The 21,639-nt window shown below is 43.6% G+C and overlaps 1 protein-coding gene across 1 annotated transcript in view; it reads right to left on the minus strand.

Annotated features, from left to right (window-relative positions):
- LOC310786409 (lymphocyte cytosolic protein 2-like) overlaps positions 1 to 21,639 on the minus strand; it is a 106,709-nt gene that overhangs the window by 52,637 nt on the left and 32,433 nt on the right. The window contains exons 7-8 of the mRNA XM_083647616.1: positions 8,804 to 8,844; positions 8,416 to 8,614 (exon numbers count right to left, since the gene is read on the minus strand). Of these exons, the coding sequence (XP_083503742.1) occupies positions 8,416 to 8,614; positions 8,804 to 8,844 (240 nt within the window). The remainder of the gene's footprint in view (positions 1 to 8,415; positions 8,615 to 8,803; positions 8,845 to 21,639) is intronic.

A 21,639-nucleotide genomic window follows, 5' to 3' on the forward strand; every position in this document is an offset into this window, starting at 1 on the left:
CATGCACTTTAACATAGGGGTGGGAATCACCAGAGACTCCACAATACGATATTATCACCATATTTAAGTCATGATAGGATAATATTGCGATTTTAAACATTTTGCGATATGCATATATTATATTATTTTTAAACTGCAAATTGCAAACCCCAAAAGAAAACTCATAGGTAGTGTAGAAAACGGTCTGTAATGGCCCACCATCAGGCCCGTTCTTGGGGCAATTGATGCCCATGAACCAACGCGCCAACGACGTAATGACGATGACACCGCCGTGACATCATCAATGATGACGTCAGAGTTCACCTGTGAGGTCATCGGCGATGTCAGGCGGTCTAGGCTGACTGTGATGGCAGACGGGACTTTACGGGGTCACCGATGATGTCATAGCTCCCTGGACGTTGTGACATCACCAACGATGTCATACACCAAATGTGGGGGGTTATATAACAAGGTGTTCTGTGACGCTGTATTCCTCTTCTTCATAATGTCTTCCTCTCCCTCAACCGGATCCGAGGACCGACATCTCTGTGGTTCTGACCGATCACACTTGGTCACTGGCTGCCTTACAACCAGCCAGGTCCCGGTCACTGGCTGCCTTACAACCAGCCAGGTCCTGGTGACTGGCTGCCTTACAACCAGCCAGGTCCTGGTGACTGGCTGCCTTACAACCAGCCAGGTCACGAGTGGTATCCTACTTCATATGTCCTACCTTCCTTCAACCGCGTCCGAGGACCGACATCTCTGTGGTTCTGACCGACCACTGCCCGTGAGCCCTCAACTACGATCCAGCACACTACACACTTCACCCGAGGCAAGCCCACAAGCTTCCTTACAGGTAGGATGTAGGGGTGGGAATCACCAGAGGCCCCAGGATACGATATTATCTAGATCAGTGGTTCCCAACCTTTTTACACCAAGTACCACCTGAGAAAGTAGTTGGCTCTCCAAGTACCATTATGACCGACGTTAAAATACAGTCTATTCAGCTATGCACAGTTCACGCAGGAGGCAAATTTATTCCAACCTGCAGCATATGTGCAACCTGCAGCAGCTGCACTTGTGCTGGGTTGACTGCTGTCTTCACCTCCTTGTGCTTCATCATTGCTGCTCTCCTCTACTACAGCTCTTTTACGATTCCCTCCCGTTTTGATCCACTTTAGCATCCCTCCTCGTCTTTGTTCACCACTTGTGTAACCATGCGGGGCGGGCAGGTAATTGTGCATGCGCAACAGGTATAGTGTCCGTCAGAAACAAATATTTGTTTCTAAATCTCAAGACAACAAAATAAACCTCAATTTCAATGATCACAAGTTTATTTTCATTCGTAGTATTATTTTGATAGATAAACATGTTTTACAATTGATTTTAAAGTTGGGTTTATTTCATAATTTAAACATTGGGATTCCAGGGATCAAGTACCACCAGCAGGGGGGGGCGCAAGTACATGTACCACCTACCTTGAGAAACACTGCCAATAATATTAATAATAATAATAATTATTTCACTTTCACATGTTTGAAAACTACTGACCACCATGGATTTTGCACAAAAACTATATATATATTTTTTTTTTCACAGAGCCTTCCAAGTACCACCAGCAGGGGGCGCAAGTACCACCTACGGTACGCGTACCGTAGGTTGGGAACCACTGATCTAGATATTTAAGTCATGATAAATTATGTTATTACGGTATTAGGATTTTAAAAGATCAATACAATATTGCAATATCAATCCCCCCCCCCAGGCCAACAGGTTCCTTTCAGGTCACACACACACACACACACACACACACACACACACACACACACACACACACACACACACACACACCGACTGTTGATGTTCAAGTTTTGTCCCCCCTTCCCCCTTTTCTCCCCAATTGTACTCAGCCAATCCCCACTGCTGTCCCGGTCATTGCTCCATCCCCTCTGCTGATCTGGGGAGAGTTGGAGACTAGCACATGCTTCCTCCGATACATGTGCAGTCATCAGCCGCTTCTTTACACCTGACAGTGAGGGGTTTCACTGGCAGTATGTAGTGCATGGGAGGATCACACTATTCCCCCCGGTTCCCCTCCGCCCCGAACAGGTGCCCCGACCGACCAGAAGAGGCATTTGTGCAGCGACGAGGACTCATACCCCACCGGAGACAACCTTTCACACACCTAAAAGCCATAATATACTTAAGCAATAGCTCACTTCAGGCCGTGGTATATGCTCATTATACAACACCTATGGGTCACCCTTAGGTGTTGTATAATGAGCATATACCACGGCCTGAAGTGAGCTATTGCTTTTATAAAATGGTTACCAAGTATGGCAATATGAAAGTAATAAAGAACTCCAATTTAAATGGCTGTTATTCATAAATCAATGGGTCTGTCTGTAACTCAAGTCAGCTCCTATCACCTAGCTACCTAACTAGATACTTGATTAACTAGGTAACTAATTTTAATATAGGTGGATGAAAAATAACTCATTTCAGACGTCCTCATGCTTGAAGGTAGCATTGCACGCGACAGGTCGCACTGGTGCTGTTTCCATTGAATATACAAGATTTTTTCTGACCAAGATTGATAAAGTTGAATCCCAAAGCATTTGGCAATAAATTTGTATAAAACGGCATGGCTGGGGGCTGTTTTCTCTAACGTTATACTACTTTTATAATCCAGAAAGGTCGAGGCTTCACAGGCTACCGTGAACACTTTTAATTTGAAGGTGAAAAAGGGAAATGGTACATATGAACTGATAGAATTGACAGACCAGTGTCAATTCAATCAACGAATACACCATTTCCCCTTTCCGCCTTCAAATTAAAAACTTAAAACCCAGCGAACGAAAATGTTACAAACGCTACAAATGGGAAGTAATGACAGCTTATCATTTAATAAAGCACAGTTAAAAGGAACTCCACTTACACTTGAAGGTTTGCAATGGTGCTATCATCCTGGCTGTGTAGTCCTGCTTTGGGGCGGGCGGAGCGAGTTCTCTAACGTTAGTTATAAAACGGCTCTCTCAAATCAAGCAATCTGATTGGTTCACAGCCATTGTATAAATCCCGTAACCCACTCCAATAACCCATGGCCATGGGTTATGAGTTGCCATGGCAACTCTCTTACTAAAAGGCTTTGGTTACCTCAAATGACAATGTAGAAAAAACAAATGGCGGAGACAGCTGTCAGATCCTTGTGAATCGATCTTCGCTTATAACTTTACTAATACTTCGCAGAAAATTATGTTTTGTACAAGAATAGACGCGGGCTAATGTCTTCTTTGCAAAAAAAAGGCTGTTAACCCCGCATTTAACCCCGTAACGTTAGTTGGTGTCGGGCTTTGCAGAAAGCTCTCAGCTTCTCAGCAAGCGCTGAGAATGCAGCGCTGCGCTCGAGCTGCGTGTCGGGCTTTCCAGAAAGCTCTCAGCTTCTCAGCAAGCGCCAGGATTGGCCAATGTCAACTTCAGTCTCCAGAACGATCCAATCAAATCACCCGCACGTTCTTGCGGTCCCGCCTTACAGTAGTGTTTCAACTGACTCTATCAGAATGCCATGCCAGTCGGACTTATAGTATTATTATTATTATTATTATATTATCATACTTGGAAACCGTTTTATAAAAGCAATATAGCACTCGAGCTGCGTGTGTTGTGGCATATATCCCGCTGCTCAGCAGTTATCCCACTCGGCCTGCGGCCTCGTGGGATAACAGCTGATCAGCGGGATATATTTGCCACAACACACTGGCTCTCATGCTATATTGCTTAATTATATTAGCAACCTAACTAGCAGCTGCTGTCCAGAACACCGTCAGGTAAGATGCTTCCTACTATTGTTCAAAAGTGACTTTCCTGACACTGTACAAACACCTGACGGCACTAAATTTAAGTAAAAGCTGACGTTATTGACTATCCTAGAATAAAAACGAAAAGAAAGTGAAATATGTTTGTTATTTAGCCAACATTGTTTCACTTTTTTCTGATGTGGTCGGCTTTGTGGGCGTCGCCATTAGGGGCTCGCTTGGACTCGCTTCGTTCTTCTTCGTCGGTTGTAAGGGTCGCAAGGTATCATGGGATACCCTAACCCACCAAAGTGTGCATGGTATGGTTCCTCGGAAATTATCCATAACCAGGTACCTAGAAAGGTTGCAAATTCAGTGAAATTATGTATCAAACTGTTCAGACAGTCTAATTACAACTTCTTACCTAGAAATGCCACCTATATTTCATATATTCACTTGAGAATCAGACAGGCCCATAATGTTCCGCGCATGGACTATATGGTTCCGCGTAATAAAAGTCCCTCCTGGCTCCCTGCCAGCCGACACAGTTGCTGAACCTAACGTCAACTACTACAGCTAGCAACACAAGCTTGGTAACAAACAGCTAACGTTAGCTAGCTAACTTTGGCTAATGCTTGTGCATGTTAGCAGGTGGCTTTTTTTCTGGAGATAATGTGTCCGGTAGGCACTGCTCAATCCACTCGTCCATAGTTAAGCCACCCCAGAAGTCGAAGTTAACCTTAAATGTTTCCACATTGTTATCACCGTTAGCTAGCTTGCGGTTAGCTAGCTGTCGTATACTGATGATGACGTCACTAGCAGCCAGGAGACGAAAGTAAACACTAGCTACTAGAGTCAGCCTGTTTGCAAGGCTAACAGGCTACCATTTTGTTTTCTCAGAGGCGGAGTGATTCGGTGATTGCGGCCCCAGCCGTGATATACGCTCATTATATCATGGCTGTGAAACAATCAGATTGCTTTATATGAGAGAGCTGTTTTATAATTGAGGACGTTCTTTACTGTAATTCACTTATCGCTAAGCCACGCCCCCTTAGCTCACTCAGACAAACAAACAGCACGCTGACACTAGAATAACAATGGCAGCCGTCAATGTGATGCTATACCTCAAGAGGCTCTACACCACTTTTGGAGACAGAAAGACCTGATATCGCCTCAAAGCCATCAAAAAGGACTTCATTATGACATGGCGGGATATGTACAAAATGTAAAGCTAGATATGGTGGGTGAGAGTGTTTACAGGTCACAATGCAAGAGGGAGAAGCCTCATCTCGCTGTCATCACGATTGCAGATAACAACGTCCAAGACCAGCATTGTTGTCAGTCATTAAATGGATTCTCAGTCGTGCATTTTCACTGTTGCAAATAAAGTATTCTGCTTGATGTCAGCCAGCCTGTGCTTTCATTGTGACAGAGTTACAGCTAAGCTCATGATTTTCAGTTGGGTGGGTTTGATTTCAGAAGACAACAGCTTATGAATCCAGAGCTTCAATAGACATGATACGATCACCCACAAAAGGACTTGTATATCTGATCCAAAAGAGATAAATGCCACGTTTCACTCTTTTTACAGTGATTTGTACAAATCAACACTTAACTTTGATCGGGATAAATGCAATAATTTCTTATATAAACTGGACTTACCCACTCTAGATGAACAGGAAGCAGAAGAGTTAAGCCGACCCATATCCTTAAGGGAGCTGGAGGCTGTATTGAGACTAACTAATAAGGGTAAATCGCCGGGCCTGGACGGCATTCCTCCAGAGTTCCTGCTACATTTCTGGGATCTTCTGGGACCTGTTTTACTCGCATCAATCTTGTCTGCTATTGAAAAGGGCTCTTTTCATGAACACATCAATGCCGCGTTAATCTCTCTGATTCCCAAAAAAGGGAAAGACCATAATGACTGTGCCAATTATAGACGGGTGTCTTTGATTGACGCAGACAAAAAGTTGTATTCTAAAGTATTAGCGCGACGCTTGGAGAGACATGGGGAAATTAATACATAAACATCAGACGGGCTTCATGAAAGGGTGTCTTGCTGCAGACAACATTCGGTGATTATTACATGTGATAAATGAAACACAACAACTAGACACCCCATGTGCTGGCTATACTGTCACTCGATGCCGAAAAGGATTTTGACAGGCTCGAGTGGCAGTATTTGTGGGCAGTTTTGGAGAAATTTGGACTGGGGAAAAGATTTATTGATATGATACGTGTTCTATACGCAAACCCCACAGCCATGGTCTCTACTAATGGTCTACATTCCAGTCCGTTTCCCATTGTCAGAGGTTCTCGGCAGGGGTGCGGCCTTAGCTTTGAAATTTGGGAAACGGGATAAAATATACCCCATTGCCTATCCTCTTATGATACCTCGGCTCATATCAGTGTTGCATTTACCCCATGCACATCGTTTGACCATTTTCTTAAACTTATAAATGTATAAAACTCCATAAAACCAGAGGAAAATCACGCTTTCTAGTGCTTCTCTATGGCACTCTAGGCTCAGGTTGTCCGAGTGTATTGTGGAGCTGGTACGCACTGTGATTGGCTCGTCTGCATTTGGGGCGGGACTTAGCGATAGGTCAATTGTGGGACTCTATAGAGCTCAACAGTGACCGCCCACTTTATCTCAACTCCTGGTCCACCAGAGAATTCCCCATTCATTTTCACTTGGAGCAAAATCAAAAAATAAACTAGAACGACTGCAACGCGGACTTATGCCTCTGCCATTAGCTCATTCTTGAGTCCAAATCACCATTTGAGGCAAATTGGAAGAAATTCCGTCAAGGCGCTCCTGTGATGTTGCATTACAGAGCTTGGAAATTGGGTGTGTGAGCTCACAGTGACCTTGAACTTTGATAACCAAAATGTAATCAGTTCATCCTTGAGTCCAAGTGGACGCTTGAGGCAAATTCGAAGAAATTCCATCAAGACATTCCTGAGATATCGCGTTAACAAGCTTGAAAATGGCATTCGAGAGGTCACAGTGACTTTGACCTTTGATAACCAAAATGGAATCAGTTCATCCTTGCGTCCAAGTCAATTAATGTTTGAGCCAAATCAAAAGAAATTCTATCAAGCGGTTCTTGAGATATTGCGTTAACCAACTTGGGAATGGCGTTCGTGAGGTCACAGTGACCTTGAAGTTTGACCACCAAAATGTAATCAGTTCATCCTTGAGGCGAAGTTAATGTTTGAGGCAAATTTGATGAAATTCTGTCAAGGCATTCCTGAGATATGGCGTTAACAAGCTTGAAAATGGCGTTGGAGAGGTCACAGTGACCTTGACCTTTGATCACCAAAATGTAATCCATTCATCCTTGCGCCCAAGTCGACGTTTGAGCCAAATTGGCAGAAATTCCATCAAGCCATTCTTGAGATATCGCTTTAACAAACTTGGGAATGGCATTCGTGAGGTCACAGTGACCTTGACCTTTGACCACGAAAATCGAATCAGTTCATCCTTGAGTCCAAGTCGATGTTTGAGGCAAATTTGATGAAACTTCGGCAAGGCATTTCTGAGATGTTGCGCTAACAAGCTTGAAAATGGTGTTCGAGAGGTCACAGTGACCTTGGCCTTTGACCTTTGACCACCAAAATCTAATCAGTTCATCCTCGAGTCCAAGTCGATGTTTGAGGCAAATTTGATGAAAATCCGTCAAGGCATTCCTCAGATATCGCGTTAACAAACATCGTACGGACGGACAACCCGGATCCATAATGCCTCCGGCCTGGCTATCGCCGGCGGAGGCATAAAAGGGGGAGGGGGGTTTGTGGGCTCACGCTTTTTCTTTTTGTTCCAAGTCAAAAGTGTTATGGTCACTATGGTTGGCCTGGTTCCAGGCTTAAAACTCCTTATATAAGGATTTTTCAAAACATCTATGGAGAAAATGAATGGGGAATTATCTGATAGAACAGGAGCTGAGAAAAGGTGAGCTGTCACTGTTGAGCTCTATACCAGATGTTTCACCATCATACCCATAAACACACTCCTGCTAATCAGGAACAATGGAGAGATCTAGCGCACACCAGGATTGTTAGATTGACTTGTTCTGTATAGTAAAATACAGCCAACAGTTACTCGATTCGCATTGTAGCTTCATCGGTTTCTTGTAGCTTCATCTGGTTTCTTGTAGCTTCATCAGGTTGGCGAAACCTGATGAAGCTACAATGCGGAATGCGTTGTTGGCTGTATTTGTGTACACCCTGACAAAGGCTCTTTGAGTTGAAACGCCTTGATTTGCTCTGATTGATTGCGTTGATTAGCTATGGCTTATCAATAAAGGCTTTTAAAATTTTTCACCTTGAACAGTGTGGCTGGGACATCTTTAAGTTCACCATTTTTGATACTATGGGACTTCTCTTTTTTCCATTCACACAAGGAGACGAACTTAAAGATCCTCTGTCTTAAAATTGACAAAATGTACTTAGTCGCTTTGGATAAAAGCATCTGCTAAATGAAATAATGTAATGTAATGGGCTCAGTGGCAGTAGTTGTTGAAGGAGGGAAGAGTCTTTCTCCACACAGTTTGTCAGCCAAAACCGAGAACTTCTGCTCCCAAGCCCACTTCTCTACCATTTTGGGTGCTACTTCAGTCCCACCCCTCCCGAGGGTTACCTATGTATTCGCTGTCTCCCATGTCTCGCAGGGTGGCGCACGACTTGTGAGCCAGGTCCTCTGGAAGTTCCGTGGGTGGGGGCTCGTAGTCGTTGTCCTCCGCCTCTTCTCTGTCCATAATCTCCTCGGTCGGGGGCTCGTAGTCTCCCTCACTCCCCTGATCATCCGGCTCCTCGTAGTCATCATCACTGTAGTTCTCCTGTATGGAGCGAGGGAGAGACCGGGGATGGACGACAGAAAGACAGAGAGAGAGAGAGACATGGAGACACCAACAAGTGAGGCAGAGAGACAGAGAGAAAGACGAGCAATAGACATATGGATGAGTACTGTATAAAGAAAGACAGACTGACAGACAGAGAGAGAGGTACATCCCAAGAATGACACTTACAAACTCGTCTTCGCCCCAGCCGTGGTCCTCTGTAGGAGTGTCTGCGGAGAAGATGGCAGCAGTTAAACCATCCAACCAGCCTGCTACTGCCTGAACAAACTTTTCCCACACTGCAGTTTGAATTATATCAACAATTCTGGAGACAGAAATAATCTGATTATACCTCAATCACTGTGTTTACAGTACATGGACCTGAGTATCCCAGTTACAGTATGAGATTACCCTGGTTTTGATCATATTGGGGATATGGCGTTTACACAGAGACATCTGGTTATTCACATCCCTGTATATGATAAATATTAGTATCCCGGTTACTGATTACTGCATGCTATTTGCAGAGGCACCTGTGATGTTTACAACACTTTACAAATTCTCTGGAATTCCCTCTTCACTGTGGTGTGTGCTCTGTACCTGTTCATGCACAGCAGCGCGCTACTTCTATCTTCCATTTTAGTCACAATCAATCAGTCCTGTCTGTATACTACTAGTCTTGCTTGCCAGACTATCTTCCTGCCCCGGGAGAGAGTCTGGCTGCTCATACCTCCACTCTGGGCTAGCGGGGAAAAAAGGCTATTGTTATTGTTATCTTTACAACCATCCACCAAAAGTACTCAAACGGTCCACACCAATGGCAGAGCATAGCCTTTGTTCACACCATATCGCCAAAGCCACGCTGAAGCTGAGCTCACGCTAAACCGGTCACACAAGAAGCACTCTCTTTTCCTCAGCACCTCGCTCGGCGCGCCTTGCCCCCACCCGCAACTTGCATTGACTTCATGCCTGGCAGCTTCACGATTCACGCTTGGAAAATAGAACAGAATCCTGAACGATCGCTTCAGCGCAGCTTCAGCATGGCGTGGCATGCGGCTGGTGTGAATGGTCTCACCTGTTAACAACGATGCCGAAATGAAGTTGTGGGGCTTCAGCGTAGCTTCAGCGTGGCGTATGGTGTGAACAAAAGCTAATCCTTTGTTTGTTGAGTGTCTCTATGTTCTTTGTTGTTGACTGTTTGTATGTGGTCTGTTTGTTAAGTCGGGATGTGGCTATATGCACTTTTTGCCCAAGACAAATTTCCCCCAGGGGACAATAAAGTTGATCTCATCTCATCATCTCTCATATTCAGCTGAGCTCTATTCAGAAGCAGAGCTGAAGCTGCGCTGAACAGAAGCTGAGTGTCACGCTAAACCGGTCACACAAGAACCACTCTCTTTTCCTCAGCGCCTCGCTCGGCGCTGCCTTGCCCTGCCCACAACTTGTATTGACTTCATGCCGGGCAGCTTTGCGCTTCACGCTTGGAAAATAGAACAGAATCCTGAATGATTGCTTCAGCGTGGCTTGAGCGTGGCAGGTGTGTGGGTGGGAACGGTCTCGCCTGTTAACAAGGATGCTGAAATGAAACTGCATGGCTTCAGCGTGGCTTGAGCGTTGCTTCGGTGTATGGTGTGAACGAGGGCTTAGTCCTGCAGCCTGTTTCCAGGCAGTCAGACTAGTATCCTACAGACTTGAATAGGTGAGCATTTCAATGCTTTCTCCCATCTAAACTACCAAGTATATTTAATTATTTAATCACCGAAAGACAAAACTCACTGAGATGCTTTTGTTGCCTGCCCTTGTTTAAAATGTTATGTTGCATGACGTCACTTGGCTGAAGCCACGCCTCCACAGGTGTTTGAATAAAATGTATACATGCATCCATGCACACGATCTGATTTCACCAAGTAACAGTTGTTCCTGGACCAACATTTCTTACTAGTATGGGTCAGGAAAACCCCGCCCCCGAACTCATTTGATTGGTCACCGTAATTACTTCTTCTTGAAGAAAACGTGTGGCAAGTAAAAAAGAAATTGGTTACGATTGGTTACAAGGTTAGGGTGTGAAAAAAGTACAGCTCAGGGTGTCCTTGGTCCTATGGCTAAGGGTAAGGTGTTTGCCTTCTAATCTGAGGACTGGGGTTCGATTCCCGGTTCAACCACACACATCTTTAGAAAACATTAGGGTTAAACCATTGGTTCCCAAACTGTGGAGTGGTCTGCGGGCCTCCGCCTGGTGGTCCGCCAGTGAATTACAAAAATAAAAAAGAACAGTAAACAGTTTTTACATAATACATTAACCCTGAGGAGTAGCTGGATTGGACCGAATTTCAGAAATATCACGATATTTGGGAAATATCACAATTTTTAACATTTACTTTCAGAGGCTGCAGCAGGCTCAGTTTTAAAGCCAGAGTGAAATTTCTGGTATTATATGAAACTATAAGACTTAAGGAATTGATTTATACCAATCATGTCATGCTAGCTTGTCAGGAAGGTAGCTAAATAACACTCCAAATTAGGCTACAGTTTGGCGAAGGAAAAAAACTTTTTCAAAGGGGTCCTCTTTTTCACAGCCTAATGTTGGCAGGTGTGTGTCCATTTTGAACCAGCTAGTAGCCTTACATTGTCATTTAGCATTTTTCCTGCTATTGCATGGTTAAATCAGCAAATTTTATTTTATTGCCGGGGTGGGGTGGGGAGGGGGGTTGGTATATGCAGTGGAAGTGGTCCCTGGGAAATTTGGTTTGGTACGTAGTGATACTTGGACAGAAACGTTTGGGATCCCCTGGGTTAGATATTAGGTTTAGGCAAGTACAACAATTTGGTTATGGTCATGGTTAGATGAGGAAACCCTAATCTTAAACCACATCTTTTTTACTTGCCGCACGTTTTCAGGAAAAAGCAATTGCAGCAACCAATCAAATGAGTTCGGGCGGGCTTTTCCCAGCCCATACTAGGAAGAAATTTTGGTCTTGGTGAAATCAGTTTGTGCGTATACATGCACTCCCGGTTTCTTTACTCCAGCTAGAGTACTCCAGCCAGCATAATTGGGTTTCTCAAAACCGGGATAAGGGCTTATCCTGGTTTCTGAAATTGGGATATGATGTTTACATGCCTAAACACAAAAACGGGATACTTCAAAAACCCGATCATAACAGGATACTCATGTCCGTTTAAATGCAGTCAGTAGTGAGGACAATCACAACAGTTTCTTCAGTGTGTAAGTTAGCTAGACTAGAATGGTAAAGAAGAAACTGGTGCAAATTATATTATTACTATTATTATTATTATTATTATTATTACCTTTATTATTATTATTATTATTGCAATTACTTTTTTTTCCATTCATAACCACGGCATCATTATGTTGAAGGTAAGCAGCTAGCTAACTAGATGACCTCGATAGCTATAGGCTAGTATGGCTAGTTTGGACTTGTAGTTCAGCTAGCTAACCGAAATAACTTAGTACTATGGATGGATAAATTGTATTTTTTGAGTTAGGGTTCATAATATTAGTGTCCTCCTCGCTTACCTTGTCTTTTTCACTGAGCTTCAGTCTATTTAGACGCTGAGGTCTAACACAGCCAATGATATTATTTCTCCTCCCAATTTGTTTTTGCAGAAGTAAATTCCAATCTGCCTCACCCCTCACCACCATTTAAAAATTTTCATTTTGAAATTTTTACTGTGTGTAATCAGTGTGAATCAGAGCTGTATTTTCAATAGGATGAGTTATACAATTTCCAGAAAGTTTATTAACATCTACAACTCAAGATTCTTCCAGGACAAATTTATGTGAATACCGTAATTCTTCCAATAAGCGCCGGTACTCTAATTGCCGCCGGTCTTCCATTTCCCGCCGGGGGTCCAACTCTTTTAGCCGCCGGGGCGGTAAATGAAATATTTTTGGTTACGTTGTTTTTTTTTCGTTATATTGACACACACCCCCAAACACTGCGACCTGCCATTTGAGTTCAGCTAAATCAGCCAAAAAAAGATTGATGTAATCATGTTTTAAATACATAACATCTTTTTAGCAAACGAAATCTTCATTTTAAAATTTTTGTTGACGTTTATTATTTCTATACACTGCGGTGCTTGCACTGCAAAGGGAGCGAGGCAAGCATCACCGCTCGTTATTTAATTAATTAATTCGGTTCGAGTTTGAATTTACATTCAGAAATAACATTTAAACAGCAATAAAACACAAAAACAAAGGCTATGAGGCAATCATCCAATAAATGTATTTTATCGATATAAGGGCGTCTTCTTTACTCGAATTGGTGGCTTTATCAGTGTTCTGTTTTATGGCTCTTTGCTGTCGCGTTTATGAGCAGCGGATGTGTGGTGCGTGCAGATGCTTTCAGATTGATAGAGCCTTTGGTGAAGCTGTTTTTCTTACACACCTTTTCACAGATGCTGCAGAACATTTTATCTTTTACATCCACATTTTCAGTCTAACCCATGGGAACTTCTCCTGCCATTCTGGGTTACATCTTTTGTCTTTTTTTGCCTTTGGCGGCGGCGGCGGCCGCAGTGTTTCTTCTGTGTCTTCTTCTTCAGGAGTAGCAGGAGCGTGACGCTATTCTGTCGTCTTTCTGGCCTCGGCTGAAGTAGCCTACTTGCACCATCATTACGTTTAAAAAAGAACTTGCCCAGCAATGTGTGCTTTGCCATTTCGATCTCGTCAAAGCGCTGTCGGCCGTCCGCCGCCGCGGGATGCTGCTGCAGCGGATGGTGAATGGCGGCGGGCTACAGTTAAAGAGACATCGTCTGCTAGATTTTTCCTTTTTTCACCAAACACTCCACATAGCAGCGGGGCGAAAATATTTATATAGGCTATATATACAAGTCTATATTTAAGTTGTAGCCTATTGGTAACATCACTTAGGCTATAGATCACACAATATTGGAGGAGGAGGAGCAGGAGGAAGAGGAGGATAGTTGAGAAGTTTAAATTTGTTTGTGTTTGGTGTGGTTGTGGGGTTTTGTATTTGTTTTACCAGTACTTTTATTGTTGTGGGATTGGAGTTTTTATTGTACAGTATTTTTATTTGCCGATGGTAGGGTACCGTAGGTATTTTATTTTTATTTGTTGTTGTTGCACTACTAAGTATGTTGCACTACTACTGCAGTTTTAGCTGTGTGTATAGCCTAGCCTCACTGCCTACAGCATTTTGAATGTCTACAAATTACACTTTATTTTGTGCTGAGCAGGCATTTTTGTTCAAAAAATAATAATCACCTGGCTCAATTCTGTGAAAATAAAAATAACCGCCTGTCTCTAATAGCCGCCTGTCTTCCTTTTACCGCCTGAGGTCCGAGTTTATTTAGCATAATAAGCGCCCAGGCCCTTATCGGGGGTGAGGAGGTGGTGAGTGTGGACAGCTATAAATACTTGGGCGTTCACCTGGACAAAAAACTGGACTGGAGATGCAACACCGAGGCTGTCTACAAGAAGGGGCAGAGCAGACTCTATTTCCTGAGGAGGCTCAGATCCTTCAACGTGTGCAGCAAGATGCTGCATATCTTTTATCAGTCTGTGGTAGCAAGCGCAATTCTCTTTGCAGCCACCTGCTGGGGCAACTGCATCAGAGCCAGCGACTCTAACAAACTGAACAAACTTTTTAGGAGAGCGGGCTCTGTGCTGGGGACCACTCTGGAGCCCCTGGAGGTGGTTGTGGAGGGAAGGATGCTACAAAAAATACTCAAAATCATGGATGACACGACACACCCCCTTTACGACCTGCTGGCTGGACAACGGAGCGGTTTCAGTCAGAGGCTCCGTCAGCTTCCCTGCAGCAAGGAGCGTTACAGGAGGTCTTTCGTACCCACCGCAATAACAATTTACAATAACTCCTGGACACGCAGAGAGAGGAGGGCCCTCCTCTCCCTACCGCCCCCTCCCGCCCTCCTGAACATTGAATCCAATGCACTGTGCACATGCCCACATTGCACACTCACTATGTATAGTATGTATAGTCATATCAATCATTATATAAATAACAAACTGTACAGCTTTAGTTTAGTTATAGAAATAATAGAAATATAAATAATAGTATTATTCAATACTATTTAGGAGTATTTAGTTGATTTGATTTAATTTACCTACAGTTTCTGGGAAACGTAAGATGTAAAGGCGGTGGAAGTAAAGTGGTATATATTGTATATTGTATATTTTCGCGTATTGGTTTGTTTCTTTTCTTATTGCAATATTTTAATACTGCTGTTTCTGCACCTTACCTTAGTTGTGTAACTTTTTTTATTTGTGTAACTTTGTTTTTCTTATTGTTTAATTGTTTAATGTCATTGATGCTCTTGTCATTGATGCTCTTGTCATTGATGCTCTTGTTGCTGTCATTGATGCTACTGCTGCTGTAACGCCAGAATTTCCCCTCGGGGATGAATAAAGTACTCTATCTATCTATCTATATCTTATTGGAAGAATTACGGTATATCCTTTTAGAGGGTCAATTAAATTGCTTTGTATTGCTTTAAAAGGAATACTTTACTGATAGAAATTTTTCACTATGTAGCACTATGTACCACATGGGTTTTCAACCTTCAACAGCAGATGAACACTAACAGGATAATATATTGCCTCACTGCTTTATTTATTACAACTAGTTTTTGAAAATGAAAGTGAGTGGATCTAATTGAGTCTGCAGAACATCAACACTGGTTGAGTGTTCATAATCAACAGCCAAAAGTCACACCTATTCCTGCTCCAGCATATGAACCAGCATCTGAAAAAATATGAGTGGTCGTTAACGCCGAAAGACAATACTTTTTTGATCCCGTTTGAATTGTGCCATGAAGGACACATATGTTTGCCAATTAAAAAAATAACTTTGCAAGTCAAGAAAGTCACAGTTTGTTGTGAAACTGTGACGACCCTCCCCCTCTGCCTTTTTGTGGCTGACACCTCCCATCAGTGGAGGTGATTGGCAGAGTGGGGCAGGTCATCAGCCCAATATTCCTCACCTGGGTTTGGTTAGAGGCAGGACTTAACATGTCTTACCTGACATTTCTCTCTCTCTCCTCCTCATCTGAGCTGCTGGTCCCAGGTCTCAGGGTCCTGCCATATTATACTTTACTTTTACATTCATACATCCATACACTCACACACACTATACTTCACTCATCCATACACTGCAAACATGACTGATTCCTACCATTTTCCAATACTGATACTTTTGTTTGGGTTGGTTTTGGGGTTATTTTGACTTATTTAGTTTACAATAAATTAGTTTTTGGTATTTAAACTCATGTGTGGACTCCCTTTTGTCACTGACTACACCCGGTTCGTGACAAATGGGGGCTCGTCGGTTCTAATGCTAAGTTACAATTTAATTTATTCATTGGAGACTTATTTGGTTTGTTTTGGGTGCAGGTTAAACTCAGACTCTTGAGTTATTGGTTAACTCTTGCTGGTATTTGTTGAGTTCCTGTAAGGAATTTGTTTGGTTCATCTATTTAGATGAGCTAATTGGTTACAAATATTTGTAGTCTGACTGCATGGTAGCACCTGGTGTGCTTGTAGGAGACTAATTGTTTGCCAGTGTTGGGAGCACCACATGCGAGATTTGACCTGTGTTTCTTGATTTTGGGAGCAGGTTTGTTTGATTGGCAATTTGGAGGTAGGAGAGGAGCATTTGTTTTGTCCCCAGAGTTCATTTAAATTACGGTGGGTTTTGATTTGTTTTTGGTGGTTTGTGGTAAGCAAGGTAAGTGTTGAAGTGTGATATTGGTAATGTGGGTTGGGATGGCGTAACTTGTTGGAACCAATGCCATTTCCCTTTTTTGTGCACGGCGGTAAAAAAGACCCACGGGGGTCTAGGGGACACACCCAGAGCACCAGGGGGGTGATCAGCATAGCTGAGGGCCTTCCTGCTGTTCTGTGCAGAGTTCCGTGCTCTGCGTAAAGGGCTCTTAGTGGTCTGATTTTGGACTTACTGGAGCAGTGTTTAAAAAGCCCGCCACCAAACTGTATGAAAAAGGATGTTTTCTGGGGAGGTTCCATTTTGTTTTGGCTACCCCAATCTGGGTTATTGTCATGTTTTCAACACTGCTTGTGCTTACTAATTTTGTGATCACACTTGTTCATTTTGTAGGCTGCGTATAGTGGAAATATGGCTGCAATTGTTTCTGATTTTGTTGATTCTCCTTCATTAGAGCTGTTGGAGCAGTGCACTAAGGACCAGTTGGTGTTAATTGCTGAGCAGTATGATATAGAAATAACTGATAAAAAAAAGGAGTCTGTTAAAAACAGTTTAAAAGCTGCTTTGTTTGAAAAGGGGATTCTTCAGCCTGCTGACGTTCAGTCTGGAGGAGTTTCTTTAGCGGGTGCTAGGTTGACTTTTGAGCAGCAAAAAGAGCTTTTGTTGTTAAAACATAAACATGAATTTTCGTTGGAATTGGAACGTGAAAGAATTAAACATGACAAAGAATTGGCTTTAGAGGAGCTCAGACAAAAAACTGAGTTAGTCAAATTGGACTTGCAGCGTACAAAGCTGAGTTTAATTCGAGAGGGTAAACTATCAAGTTCATCTATTAGTGACGGTGGACAGTCGTTTGCTCAAACTTCATCTTTTGATGTGATTGGTAATTTACGTTTGATTCCAAAGTTCAATGAAAAAGATCCGGACACATTCTTTTCATTATTTGAGCGTATTGCTGAATCTAGACACTGGCCGGACGAAGATCGTACATTAATGCTACAATGCGTTCTGACTGGTAAAGTCCAAGAGGCGTACTCTGCTTTGAGTCCCGCTGACTGCAAAGTCTATGACCGGGTTAAAACGGCGGTGCTTAGAGTTTATGAATTGGTACCAGAAGCGTATCGGCAGCGTTTTCGAAATTGGAAGCGAGGAGATAAACAATCTCATGTGGAATTTGTTCGTGATTTGTGTGCTCAATTCGGTCGTTGGTGCGCGGCGTCGGATGTTGACACATTTGATCAACTATGTGATATGTTGATTTTGGAACAGTTTAAAAACTCTGTGTCTAATCATGTTGCCACTTACATTACAGAGCAGAAGGCAAAGAGTCCTGGTGCTGCAGCGGTCTTGGCGGACGAGTATGTGTTGATTCACAAAGGTAACTTTGGTGGGTCAGGTACGGATAAAACACAGTTTTCTCCGCGACCAAAGTTTGTCTCAGAGCAAAATTTTTATAAAAATGATCATGGCGTACGGGACAAAGCGGCACCAGGCAAGACGTGTAATTACTGTAAGGGCAGCGGGCACTGGAAAAGCGAATGTCTAATCCTTAAATCAAAGACCAAATTCAACGCACAGGTAAAACCTGTAGCACTGGCCAAGTCACTAAGTTCACTGGCAGCGTCCACACAACACGTGGAGCCATTACAACAGAAATGTCTGGACGAGTATGGCCCATACATATCTGACGGTTCTGTGTCTTTGGTTGGGAGTGATAAACGGGTGCCAGTAAAGATTTTGCGCGACACTGGTTCACTAGATTCATTTGTGCGTGAGTCTGTGTTACCGTTTTCATCTGACACTGACACAGAAGATGCAATTCTAATCCGGGGGATGGGGATGGTTGTCTTCACTGTTCCTATTCACAAATTGTCTCTCAAATCAGATTTGGTGACTGGAGATGTCCAGATGGGGGTCCGCGCTGAGCTGCCTGTTCCTGGCGTCGACATCATTTTGGGTAACAGTCTTGCTGGGCTGCGGGGAAGGAGTGATGGGTCACTGCCTAATGTCGTCATTAGAAAGTTGCCTTGTCCATTACAGTTGGAAAGTGTTGACGATGGCGTCATCGTGTATCCAGCCTGCGCAGTTACGCGTGCCATGACCCTGGCTAGTGCTGTGCTAAATACCACCCAGGGGGCAGATACTGAGATTGCCCATGGAAATTTGACTTTGCCTGAGCAGTTCCAGTCAATGTCACATGCTGATTTGGTTGCGGAGCAGAAAAATGATTCTGGTTTGACAGAGCTGTTTAACAAAGTGTTGCCACTTAGTGTAATAACTAGCTCTGCGCATGGTTATTTCCTCCATGATGGTATGTTATTTCGGAAGTGGGTGCCTCATGCAGAAACGTTTGTCGGCGATCCTGTTTTTCAATTTGTTGTGCCATCAAAGTTTCGGGACTTGGTTTTGCAGACTAGTCATGACAATCTGGCTGGTCATTTGGGCGTAAAAAAGACATACGATCGTGTGCTGCGCCATTGTTTTTGGCCCCGTTTAAAGCGTGACATTTCTGCATACATCAAAACGTGTCATACTTGCCAGCTGACCGGCAAGCCGAACCAGTCAATCAATCCAGCTCCACTTTGTCCAATTCCTGCGGTTGATCAACCGTTCGAGCATTTGATTATTGACTGTGTTGGTCCGTTGCCCTGTTCAAAGCAGGGACACAAGTATTTGCTTACAGTCATGTGCCAAGTAACCAGGTACCCAGCGGCGTATCCACTCCGAACAATAACTACCAAGTCCGTGGTAAAAGCTTTGACACAGTTTATTTCTGTGTTTGGGGTTCCAAAAATACTTCAGAGCGACCAAGGGTCTAATTTCACCTCTCGAATGTTCGGGAAATCCTCCAGCAGCTTAAAATTAAGCATAACAAGGCTTCAGCGTATCATGCACAATCTCAGGGAGCGCTAGAACGTTTCCATCAAACGTTGAAGTCCTTGTTGCGTTCTTATTGTACAGAGCTGGGCGGCGACTGGGAGGAGGGACTTCCCTGGTTGCTATTGGCAGCCAGAGAGGTGGTGCAGGAAAGCAGGAAAGGTTTCAGCCCAAATGAGTTGGTGTTTGGTCACAAGGTTCGTGGTCCCATGGCTGTCTTAAAGGACAGTTGGGAAATGACAGTACCCCCTCAAAAGCTTCTGGATTATGTGAATTGTTTCAGACAGAGGCTGTTTTTGGCTGTTGAAAAGGCAAAAGAGAAGTTGGGTAAATCACAGGAAAGAATGAAAAGTCTGTATGATAGGCGGGCAGAGCCTAGACAGTTTATGCCTGGTGATCTGGTTTTGCTTCTTAAACCTATTGTCACTTCTCCTTTTGAAGCTAAATTCTCAGGTCCTTACACTGTGGTGCGACAGGTGTCTGGTGAGAATTACAGCATTGCAACGCCAAAAAGTAGAAAAAAGACAAAGCTATGTCATGTAAATCTGTTGAAACCTTATTATTCACGTTTAACAGATGATGAGGGGGGAAATGAGAGTGATGTTAATACTTCTCTCTGCACCGCTACAGTTTCATTGGCTTCCTCACCGGAGGGTCTGTTTGAGGACAGTACCATGGAGGTCTCCATTCCTGATGGGGTGTTGCAAGGCCGGTTGAAAAATTCAGAGACCTTGGAAAATTTGAGTCAGGTATTATCTTATTTGGATGATTCTAAACGTGCAGAGTTAAGTGCTCTTGTCAAAAGTTATCCTTCACTGTTTTCGGACGTACCCTCTCGCACACATCTTATTGAACATGACGTGGATGTGGAGGGTGCGACACCGATAAAGCAGCGCTTTTATCGTGTTTCGCCTGACAAGCGCAAACATTTAGATCAAGAAGTGAATTACATGTTGGATAACCACATTGCTGAACCATCCTGCTCGAGCTGGGCGTCACCTTGTCTGTTGGTCAAGAAACCTGACCATACGTATAGACCGTGTAAAGTTAATAACGTTACGAAGCCAGATGCGTATCCTCTTCCTCGCATGGAAGACTGTATAGACCAAGTGGGCATCGGCAAAGTTTGTCAGTAAATTTGACCTACTAAAAGGTTACTGGCAGGTCCCACTGTCTCAAAGAGCACAGGAGATTTGTGCATTCATTACGCCATCTGGTCTGTACAACTATACTGTGATGCCTTTTGGCCTACGAAACGCGCCCGTGACATTTCAGCGCTTAATGAACCGGGTTGTGTCTGGTCTGGAGGGATGCGCGGTTTACCTTGATGACGTCGTCATTTACAGTGATACATGGTCTGAGCACGTTCAGCGTATTCAAGCACTGTTTGACAAACTGATCTGGGCACGGCTGACCATTAATTTGGCAAAATGTGAATTTGCGAGGGCCACAGTCACATATTTGGGCAGAGTGGTCGGCCAGGGTACTGTGCGTATGTCACAGGCTAAGGTTGAAGCAGTCCTCAAATATCCACGTCCAGCCACAAAAAAAGAGCTATTGAGCTTTTTGGGCATGGTCGGATATTATCGAGTCTTCTGTAGAAATTTCTCAACCGTGGTGGAACCGTTGACTGCTCTATTGAAAAAAGAGTCCAAGTACATCTGGTCTGACAGATGTCAACAGGCGTTTGCAAATGTAAAGGCTCTCTTGTGTTCGGCACCAGTGTTGGCTGCTCCAAGATTGAATGATCCATTTACCTTGCAGGTGGATGCTTCCAATGTGGGGGCAGGTGCCGTCCTCTTGCAGACAGGGGAGCAGGGGGTCGAAAAGCCGGTTGCGTTCTTCTCAAGAAAGTTTAATACTTACCAACTTAATTATTCTGTTATCGAGAAGGAGGCCCTAGCACTCATATGGGGTTTGCAGCATTTCGACGTGTACTTGGGGTCAGGAGTGACTCCATTAGTTGTGTACACAGATCACAATCCCCTTACATTTTTGCGGTCACTCCAAAATCCCAATCAGAGACTCATGAGGTGGGCATTATTTTTGCAGCCTTTTCATTTAGATATCCGTCATATCAAAGGTAAAGAGAATGTGATAGCGGATGCACTTTCGCGTATGCCCTAGTTCTATTTGCTTGTTCTGAGTGTGTCTACTTTTCTACTCTGCTAATCTGTCCTGTCTTCCTTCTCTCTTAATTTGCTCCTTAGGATCCAAGGTTGCTGATAGAGGGGCAGCGGGGTGGTGTGGTGGAGGAGACTAGAGGTATTACTGGGGATCTTGCTAATGTTATGCTGGGCAGTCGTTTTGGTTTTTGGGAGTTAATTATGGTATTTTTTTTGTTTATTAGAATATTGGGTGTAATGTTGTGTAGCTTTTTAGCTGCAGGGGGCAACATTTAAACATGTTCACTAAAATAATTGG

This window comes from Poromitra crassiceps, assembly GCF_964638095.1.
Source record: "Poromitra crassiceps genome assembly, chromosome: 1".
In the NCBI taxonomy this organism is placed as follows: Eukaryota; Metazoa; Chordata; class Actinopteri; order Beryciformes; family Melamphaidae; genus Poromitra; species Poromitra crassiceps.